Source organism: Coturnix japonica, chromosome 3, assembly GCF_001577835.2.
Source record: "Coturnix japonica isolate 7356 chromosome 3, Coturnix japonica 2.1, whole genome shotgun sequence".
In the NCBI taxonomy this organism is placed as follows: domain Eukaryota; kingdom Metazoa; phylum Chordata; class Aves; order Galliformes; family Phasianidae; genus Coturnix; species Coturnix japonica.
Genome location: NC_029518.1, coordinates 7283899 through 7294779, shown reverse-complemented (window position 1 = coordinate 7294779; position 10881 = coordinate 7283899). Strand labels below are relative to the sequence as shown.

General features: G+C 51.5%; 1 protein-coding gene across 1 annotated transcript; it reads left to right on the top strand.

The window, feature by feature from the left end:
• Nucleotides 1–5455: 5455 nt before the first annotated feature.
• Nucleotides 5456–6370, top strand: LOC107310804 (olfactory receptor 14C36-like). The gene has a single exon (XM_015856785.1). The coding sequence runs from the start codon at nt 5456–5458 to the stop codon at nt 6368–6370; it is 915 nt and encodes a 304-aa protein (XP_015712271.1).
• The last annotated feature ends 4511 nt before the right edge of the window (nt 6371–10881 follow it).

Below are 10881 nucleotides of genomic sequence, written 5' to 3'. Positions count from 1 at the left end.
TGCTGTGCACAAGAGTGGCTCCTGGGCACAGCTGTCTCCCTGCAGCACTACCCACTATTATGAGCTCTGTGTTTCCCAGGAGGCAAGCTCAGCTCATCCGCAGAGGATGTCAAGTTTGTCCTTCCCACTCATCTCCCCTGTGATGTCCCTGGGTTTTCATGGCCAACAGCTTCTGAAAGACAATGGCATCATGACTGTTCTTGAAATTCCAGACATATGGTGAGTCCTACCTGAGGTTGTTTAAAGAAACTAAAAGAGCACACAGACAAGGACAGGGAGGGTTGGACTTTCCCTGTGAAGGGCAGTGATCCAGCTGAGGCTGGATCCCTCTCATCTGTAGAGGGAAACACTGGGGCTGAAATGGGATTCAGCTCCCCATGGACCCACAGGAGCTGGGATTCCTCTGGTTCAGTTCAGATGAGCACAAGGAGTTGCCTGTGTGTGAGCTCCTGCTCTGAGTCCTCAGACCTTCAGCAGGGAGGCAGTTGCTCACACACACGTACACTGGGTGATGCCCAAGGTGCCTGGGGTGCTCCTGGATGTCTGCCAGTGCTTGTAAACCGTGTGGGAAATCCCTGAGATAGACACCTCCTTTCTGAGCACCATCTGAGGTCCAGAGGGGGGCAAGAGGTATTCTTGGCCATCCTAATGACAACAGATCCCAGCATTTCGGACATCTCAAATTGTTTTTTTTTTCACATCTCCATGGAGCAAGCAGAGTTACTCAGGTGACTAAATGGATGAGCTTTATGTTGTGGGTTTGTGATTTTTGCCAGCAGTATTCCACATAACAACATCATGCAGAACAGTGGGAGTTATAGAGTTTTTGGCAGTTTGGGTTCCCAGAGGGTAGAGGAGGGGCAGCATCTCTGGAGGACTTGGTGCAAAGAGGAAGTGAGGTCAGACTTAGGACTAGATCCCAATGGCTTTTTGCCTTTGGCCATCTCAGCTCACAGCAGAGGAAAACACGAGCCTCCATTGCACTATTTGGTGTACTCTTGTCTCTCTCATTTTATCTGATTTGCTTACATTTAATAATGTAACATCGGATTGTTGCCATTGTGTTTTCTCTTTGTTAAAATGTTCTGTTTGCTCTCTGCCCTTCTCCCTTTCCTGGAGTTGGGTTCCAGGTCTGGACGGGTCACCGGGCAAAGTCTTTCCTTTCTTTTCCTTCATTCCTTTGTCTCTCCTTTTTTTTTTTCTTTTCCGGGTGTCTTTGCCCCCCTGTTCCAGACTGACATCCAGGGATAACCCCTAGACAAATCTCAAGGAGGCAAAGTTTACATTGGACGTCAGGAGGAAGTTCTTTACAAGTAGAGTTGTGGAGATGCTGGGACAGGCTGCCCAGAGAGTTTGTGGATACTCCGTCCACAGAGGTGTTCAACACCATCTTAGATAGGGTCCTGGGCAACCTGTTCTAGAGCCAAATCTCGAGGTTGGTGTCCTCGCCTATGGCAAAGGGATTGGAACTTGATGATCCTTGGGGTCCCATCTAGCCCAAGCCATCCTATCATTCTGTCATCCTATCATTCAGAACAGGGACAGACATTATCGTGACCAAGAACAGCATCCACAACTGTTATCTTTTTCACGGCAAATAACACATTTTGAATTGACTGTTTTACCTTAAGACAAAGTTACAGCAGGCAATGGTCAGAGAACAGCATACTTCAAGCATCAGGANTCTCCCTTTCCTGGAGTTGGGTTCCAGGTCTGGACGGGTCACCGGGCAAAGTCTTTCCTTTCTTTTCCTTCATTCCTTTGTCTCTCCTTTTTTTTTTTCTTTTCCGGGTGTCTTTGCCCCCCTGTTCCAGACTGACATCCAGGGATAACCCCTAGACAAATCTCAAGGAGGCAAAGTTTACATTGGACGTCAGGAGGAAGTTCTTTACAAGTAGAGTTGTGGAGATGCTGGGACAGGCTGCCCAGAGAGTTTGTGGATACTCCGTCCACAGAGGTGTTCAACACCATCTTAGATAGGGTCCTGGGCAACCTGTTCTAGAGCCAAATCTCGAGGTTGGTGTCCTCGCCTATGGCAAAGGGATTGGAACTTGATGATCCTTGGGGTCCCATCTAGCCCAAGCCATCCTATCATTCTGTCATCCTATCATTCAGAACAGGGACAGACATTATCGTGACCAAGAACAGCATCCACAACTGTTATCTTTTTCACGGCAAATAACACATTTTGAATCGACTGTTTTACCTTAAGACAAAGTTACAGCAGGCAATGGTCAGAGAACAGCATACTTCAAGCATCAGGATCTCTTCCTCTTACACGTACAGCCCTTATTATAGTGAGGATGCCTAGAGTCTTGGCCACTAGATTCATGCAGCATGGCAAGTGGTACAATGAAATAACTGCTAAAAGAAGCCTTGCTGAACTCCTGTCCAACACAAGCATGAAATGCACCATTTATGCACTTTGTTTCCCCGTGTTCTGATGTCCCTGTCACCCATCTGCTTCCATGTGTCCCATATCCCTACGTCCTCATATCACCATGATGTCTTCATCATCATATCATCATAGTATCGTAGTCTTGTGCGGGTTGGAAGGGACCTTAGAGATCATCGATTCCAACCCCCCAGGATTCAAGCCTCCTGTGTAGCAGAGCGGCACTTCTACCACTTGCGCCACAGGGGCACACTTCATGTTCCCATATTGCCACTGTCTTCATTTCTCCATATCTTCGTGTCCCCATGATGTACCTGTAGCACCACGATGTCGCCACAGTGTTTTTCTCCATTGGCCTCTCACCTCTCAGTGTCCCCACAAGCCATGTTCCTAGGGTCACAAGGGATTAGCTTTTCACCTTGGTGCCTCACAGGACTCGAGAGGACTCAGCCTCCAGTCACAGCACCATTGTGTGAGGGGTTGGAGGTGGGGAAGGTGTGGGCACGACAGGGTCACGAGCCGGTGGGAGCTTGCTGAAGCGGCTGCTTCCAAAGCCAGTACACCCGTGTGCATAGTGGGAACCCAAAACAGACTTTGAGGGTCTGCATGTCACGGCCCGGCAAGCAGACTGCAGCGCGGCCTGGTGAGGCTCAGACCTGACAGGCCTCTCCCTCTGGCCCTGAGGGTTTGTACAGCAGAGCTTCTGCCTGGAGGGACCACATCCATACAGCACAGCAGGCTTTGGCTGGTGAGGATGCGAGGCTGGGAAAGCTCCCAGGCTGTGGCCCCGGGGCAGGCAGAGGAAGTCCCAGTGCAGGTGACATCACTGGGGCTGCTTGAACATGTGTGTTGTCACGCTGCGTTTCCATGCTGACAGCAGGCCCGACCCAAGGGAATCTTTGCTGCTATGTTTGTTACCTGACGTGATCCACTACAAAGACTTGCCAATCTTGGCGACACGCTGAGGTATCGTGGTCATGCGGAGTTGCCGGGATGCACGAAGGCGTCCGAGTGCACGACGAGGCACGGCCACATCGCTCTGATGATGGAGCGGGTGGTGAGTAGCCTTAAGGGCTTGGGGCAGCAAGTGGAGTGCCCGGTCCAGAAGAAGGAGTTGGTCCCACTATTCCACTGGATGATGCGGACTGGCTCGGGCGATAGCCCTGCTCACTGTGTGAGCAAGCAGGCCCTGTAGCGGGCTGGGGAGGAACTTATCCAGTGCATGTTTCAGGGGAATAAGGAGGCACTGGCTTTGCTGCCGGCCTTGAGGTCCCTTAGGAATCTTCTTGAGAAGGCTAGGGAGACTCAGGACGTTTGGGAGACAGCTTATGCTCTCCTGAGGTCAGAAGACTCTGTAATAGAGCCTGGACCTCCAAAGCAGGGGGAAGTGACTGACCAGCTGGGACAACAGGACAGGCCTCCGGAGGGTGAAATCAAGGATCAGGTAGATGGGGCAGTTGTTTCTGAGGCGGAGGAAGGGGGAGAAGTGAAGCACTCGGGGGCACCCCTTGTCGCTCTGCTGCGCTTCCTGCCTTCCCCTTCACAGCCCTCTGCCCCCTCTGTCCTGGGTTGCGTGGGGCAAAGTCCCGATGGGTCATTTTGGAGCATGGGAACACACAGTCTTATTCACTTCCCAATAGCCCCACAGGGGTCAGTGGCGATGTCAGGTGGCGGAGAGAGTGCCCCACCCTTTATCACTCCCCCACCATATGGAGCGGCAGAGGTTTTGAAGGAGGCAGCACGGGTAGAGAAGTTAAAGACGCAGGTAAGTTCCCTTGCCGCCACAGATAGTAGATTTGCATGCAGCCGCTGTCCATTCTCACGAGCAGTTCCACCAGTCGGTGCTTGCCTTCCCACTAACAGCATGGGTCAGGCTATCGTAGAACATGCCTGTCAAACACTGAAAACCAGCCTTGATGCTTTTAGAGGGGGGAGAGATTACTGGGCCGGTCTTGTGCATGTTAATCATCAGGAGTGCATTTTTTACTGCCAGCAACACTGGTCTTCCCGCCTGCACAGTGGGTATCCTCTGAGATTCCCTGAGAAGAGGTGCAAATTGCTGTTTGGCAATTCTTGTTTTCATCCAGGCTCTGACAGACGATGGACTTGCATATGGCTTTGGGTAGCCTCAGTGGTCTGAAGGACAAGTCTACATCCGCAGCAAAGGGAGCAGGCCAAGGGGCACTGAACCACTCCCTCTGTCAACCATGGGGCGTGGGCATGCCTGCATCGCTACGCGTGAAGGGCCATGGTGGTTGCAGTAACCTCAGCCTTGATGGATCCTGAGCCCTGTGTGGCACTGGGTTTTGATGGGACTGTCCAGCACTACATTAAGGAGAGCTGTGATCTGTCCAAGACCTCCCCACATCCTGGCCTGAATAGAAGGGTACATCAATTGCGACTGGTGGGGCAGAAAGCTGGGTATCCCTGACTTCTGGTACCAGTTGTGGTTCAGCGATATTCTTGGAACCATCCTCGCGTGGATTGTGATTATTCTACTGATCATCTGCTTCGCCCTTATGCTGCTCCAGATGCTAAATGAGGTAATTATATGAAATTTGGTCAGTGCTCATTACCTGCTGTTGCCCGCCATGTCCAGCCAAAGAGTGTAGACATCTGCTTCTCATTTATTGTCATTGTTATAAGCTTATCAAGCATTGACGCCTTGTGTTTGCTCCACTGAACTGGCACTGGTGGCCAGAGAGACGTACTCCAGACAAAGGTGCTTCAGTTCAGTGCTTAAACTGCTTTATACGGGTTACAGGGGAAACTGTGTTTAACAGCAGTTGGAGTAAAGATATGAGACATGACACAGATGAAAATATTGAGGGAGATGGGATGTGATTAGAAAATGAGAGGAAGGATAGAGCTCTATACGCTTCTTCTGATTATGGAATGCTAAATTCCAGAAAATTCAAAGCAAGTAACGGTACTAAATGAACACTGTCATAACAGAATGAAAACATTTCATATTACTGCAGAAGGAATGTCTCTGAGAATGGTCTGGACTTGTCATTATCTTCTGCACCCTGAACAGCACTCCAAGCTCAGGAACAGCAGATGCCCAACAGCAGTTCCGTCACTGAGTTCCTCCTCCTGTCATTGGGAAACACACAGCAGCTGCAGCTCCTGCACTTCTGGATCTTGCTGGACATCTACCTGGCTGCCCTCCTGGGCAACGGCCTCGTCAGCACAGCCGTAGCCTGTGACCAGCACCTGCATACCTCCATGTACTTCTTCCTCCTCAACCTGGCCCTCCTCGACCTGGGCTGCATCTCCACCACTCTCTCCAAGGCCATGGCCAATGCCCTCTGGAACACCAGGGCCATCTCCTACACAGAATGTGTTGCACAGCTCTTTTCCTTTGTCTTCTTCATCTCAGCAGAGTATTCCCTTCTCACCATCATGTCCTATGACCGTTACATTGCCATCTGCAAGCCCCTGCACTACGGGACCTTGTTGAACAGCAGAGCTTGTGCCACCATGGCAGCAGCTGCCTGGGGCACTAGGTTTCTCCATTCCCTGCTGCATACTGCCAGAACATTTTTCTGCCATGGCAATGATGTGAACCAGTTTTTCTGTGAAATCCCCCAGATCCTCAAGCTCTCCTGCTTAGCCTCCTACTTCAGGGAAGTTGTGATTCTCATTTTTAGTGTCAGTTTAGCCTTTGAGTGCTTTGTTTTCATTGTTATGTCCTATGTGCAGATCTTCATGGCTGTGCTGAGGATGCCCTCTGAGCAGGGACGGTACAAAGCCTTCTCCACCTGTCACCCTCAGCTGGCCATGGTCTCCCTGTTTCTCAGCACTGCCTTTTTTGCCTACCTGAAGCCTTCCTCTGTCTCCTCCCTATCCATGGACCTGGTGTTGGCACTTCTGTATTCGGTGGTCTCTCCAGCAGTGAACCCCCTCATCTACAGCATGAGGAACAAGGAGGTCAAGGATGCAGTGAGGAAAGTGATGACCAAATGTGTTTAATAAATATTGGACTGCCCATCTTTTGGAATTCATTACATGTATTGCATCCTTTTTACTGAATCTAGATCTCTTTTATTGTTTGTTTTGTTCCATTTTATATGTGTAATTTATTCTTATTCTTTAAAAAAAAAATATTGTATTGTTTCTCACTACTAAGTCATTATTGAAACCAATTCCTGTTCACCTTGTACCTTTGTATTTTAGCCCAGACACGCTGTATATAGTAAAACAGAATCTCTGTGAACCATAACATAATAAAGGTCATGCAGTCACTCTGTCTGTCAACCTTCTTGTGAGACATTTCAGGAGCTGTCGGGGTCAGATGTTTTCAGAAACCCACAGTCCAGCTGGAAGCAGAGAGCTGTTCATCAGCAGCAGTGGCCAGCAGCAGCAGCTGGTTTAAATGTTGGTTGTCAGGTCCCCTCTTCCTCATTCCCTGTGAGACCCTGCACACAACAAGTTCTTGGATGTGTGTTATCATGTCAGAAGTTCCCAAGCTTCCTCCAGGGCTTCTTCCAATTTCTACACAGACGTGTATGTGGTCACTGCCTCCAGGATGGTCTGTGGAGAGAGAAATCTCCACAGATCTCTCATTGACCAGTGGTAGCTTTGCCCCACCACCAGCCTCTCATTGGCAAGTGGCAGCTCTGCCCCGTCCCCAGCCGCTCATTCGTCAGCGGCAGTTCCGGCCCCATGTCGCCATCTCATTGGTCAGCAGCAGTGCCGTCAACTCCGATTGGCTGAGCCTCCGCACATGCGAGCGGCCGCCATCTTTCTTCTCGGGGCTGCCCGGCTCTCCCCTCATTCTGCTGAAGCTGCACGGCAGCTTTAGGGAGGATATAAGGTAGTATGGGGCTGTAGTGAGGGAATAGGGTAGTATGGGGCTGTGGGTGGCAGTGGGATGGATCTAGGTGTGAATAGTGGGGGATATGTCGTTGTAGTGGGCTGAGGGGGGATACCAAGGGATATAAGGAATGGGTGGCAGTGAGGGGAATGTGGGGGCTGTAGGGGGATATGGGTTGTAGATAGCTGTTGTGGCAATGTAGAGGGATGTGGAGGTGTGGAGGGGCTGTCAGGAGAGATCTGGGGCTATAGGGAGCACTGAGGATGCTGAAGAGGGATATAGGGCTGTGCGGGGCTTATAGAGGAGGATCTGGGGCTGTAGGGTGCTAGGGGGGCTTCAGGGGTAGATGTAGGTGTATATGGGACTATGGGGAGCTTCCTAGTGGCCACAGGGGGGCTATGGGGTTCTAGAAAGTTGTCAGGGACTTTGATGTGGTATAGGGGTATATGGGACAGTGGGGACTCTGGGGAGAATATAGATGACTGCGGAGGGGATACAGGGCTTATGCTGGGCTGAGGGGTCTACAGGGGATCATAGAGCTATAGGGAGCTTTGGGGCTGCAGTGTTATGTAGGGCTGTGGGGGAGGTTCTACAAGAGTCCCATAGGGTGCTCTGGGTGGGCTATAGGAGGATTATGGGGGATATGTGTCTCTAGGGGGCTGTGGGTGGGCAGTAGGAGGATTCTAGTGGGATACAGGGCTATTTGGGATGTATGGGGCTATAGGGTGATATGGGTCTTGTGGTCTTGGATCTGAACTGTGTTTTCTCCTGGGGCTTCAAGTCCAGGTTCTGTTTAATAATGACTCTGGAGAAGGTTTTAGCATCCAGTCTACTGCTCAGGAAGAAAGAAGGAGGTTTCTGGAGGACTTGCTGAATAGTGGAGCGGCTGCTGAACCTCCCCTTCCAACAAGGCATCAGGTGAGGACATGGTGCATCTCAGCCTTTTCATAGTGCAAGGTAGATGCGACTCAGGCTGTGCTTAGCTCTGTTTCTGCACCATCATTTGTGCTTGTATCTGAGTTATGAGATTGGTTGTAAGGGAAGGTAAGAGGATATATTGGGCAAACGGACCCTACAAAGCATGATCCCAGTACCAGGAACAGGGCACAGGTGGGCCTAATGGGAAAGGGAACCTTCCAGGGCAACAGTGGCAAATTGAGTTCTCAGAGCTACCAAGAAAAGGGGGGTATCGCTGTATGTTGGTACCTTTTTTAGTGGCCGGAGGCTTCCCTTGTAGAACTGTTCAGGCACGTGCAGTCATTAAAGTATTTTGACAGGAGATGATTCCAAGATGCTGAGGAACTACTTGGTCTGTCAAGGAAAGTGCTCCATGGAAAGTTAAACTGATAAAGAAATGATGAGTCAGTCACCTTAAGTGCTTTGCAATGTGTAATCGGCCGCTTTTCTATAACCATGATACTTCTCTGATTGCTGGGTCTGTACACGATTACCAAAGGCAGGTCGAAGCACGCGTGATCTGGGATCCTGTCACTAAATTCATCTGCTCACGTAAGATATAAAAGCGGTCAAAGGGAGTCCATTTCCTGAGGGGCAGGTGCCATATGAAACAGTGGCCGCTATGAAGGGAAGTAATAGCACTCTCGTTAATGGGCACGAGTATCAAAATGGAAGTCATAGAATGAGCAAGTGCTGTTTGGGTCAAGGTTTTGGGTGGCTGTGGGGAGATGGGAGAGCTCAAAGTCCCACCTGGCATAGTGAGAACTGTGTGGAGCCAGTATCAAAATACCAAAAGAGAACATGAGGTATGGGAGAGGCATGAGCTAAGAGAAAAGGTGGAGAGCGGGGCTTATTTCAGAACACATCAAGAAAGAATCAAATGATCCAGCAGGTGGAAGTCCTGGTAGGTGAAAGAAAAGGGGGGAACTGAAGGGTGATAGAAGGGCCCCACAGTGAGGGAGAGAAAGAAAGTGTCACAGAAACTGGGACAGGGGAGTGGAAAGATGGTTTCTGTCAAAGTTGTTAGAAGAATGGGGAGTGCAGACAGTGAGTGTGGAAAAACAAGGGGGATGAAGGCCATAAAGATAAGGGTGGAACAGCCCGAGAACAGTGGAGTGATTAGATGTCCACAGGGCAGCTGGAACCAGTTTGGAGGGTGCCCCTCCTGCAGGGTTGAAAGTTTACAGCAAGGAAGATGACAAGGCTTAGTGAGGAAGATGATGAGCCTTCATCCCAGCCCGTAATGCTTCCGCCTTTCCTTTCTCTTCCACTCGCAGGGGGTCTGGATTCCCACCTTTGGCTCCTTTGACACCATCTCCAAGGACATCGGTACTGAGGACAGGACAGTGACTCTGTGCTGGCCCGTGTTTCACCTGGCCAGCAACCTCATAGCTATGCACCACCTCAAGTCCCGCAGGGAGTCCCTGCCAGGTAGGATGGGGGATTCAAGCTCTGCTGGCTTTGTGGACGGCCACCACCTCCCTTCTTAGATGCAGACCTCCCCCTCTGAGTAGCCCGTCCAAACACGGGGCCGTTCTGGATGATGTCCCTTTGAAGCAGTTCTATGGAAGCAGCTGTGGAACAGCAACTGTATCATCAGCCTCGTCCCTGGTATTTTCTCAGCCCATAGGAAGGTGGAGCCCCTGAAGTGCAGCCAGGTGTCTGCAGCTGCTTCTGTGAGCTGGCAGAGAGCACAGGTGTGCCTCCAAAGCACCGTATCGCTGCTCTCCGGCTGCCTGCAGAATGGGGAGAACGTGGCCGTGGTCCTGAAGGACGTCGGAGTGCTCCTCATTGATGGGCTGACCTTCGAAATGAAGTTCTATTACGACTTCCTCGAGAAGCTGTCTTCTGCCTGAACAGCATCCAGCCAAAACCAAAGCTGAGGTGGAACCCAAGGCCAAGCAGGAGACCTGGGCTGAGTCAAGGCTCTGAAACCCACCCCATAGTCTTCAGTGAGCGCAAAGTCCAGCCTGCCCTCGGTGTCCAAAGGGAGTAAGTGAGCACTGCAGCCACCGAGCTCCTGGTCACCAGATGACAGACGTCTAGGAGCGAGAAGCTCAGGCCAGCACAAGAAGAGCCTCAGATGCCTGTGGGCTCAGCATCTCATGGCGAGGCCAGCCTGCCCACGGGGCCCAGCGCCACAACCTCTGGTGTGGTGCTGCTGGAACACGAGGGGTCCAGGAATGGGCAGTGGCAACCACCAAGGGGCAGAACTGGGCTCCTGCTGTGTCATGGCGGGCAGCAGGCTGCTGTGCCAGCGTCATAATGGGCAGCGTCCAGCACTGGCCATGATGTCACAGCGGCGCCGTGGCAACGTTTGTGACACGGCCACCCAGGAGGGGTGTGAAGGTGGAGCGCGGCACTGGGTCCTGCATCCTGAAGGAGCATCTGGTAGAGAGCAGACGCATCTGAAGGATGAGCTCCGGCATGGCTGCTGCCAACAAGGAGCAACCCGCTGGTATAAGGCGGAACACACTGAGCAAGGACAGCCCTGCAGCGGGGTGTGCCTCCAGCTGATGGACACTAACACCAAAGGTACCCGGGTCCACAGCCACCACGGGAGCGGTGCTGCAGCCCATCTTGGTGCTCAGCAGGAGAGGCCCTGCACGGGGACCACCTCGGGGCTGTCTACATGTACACGGGGCTGGGGACATGTCACGGGTTACTTAGATTTACCTATGCCTGTGACAGGGGAAGCCACCCTGTGGGC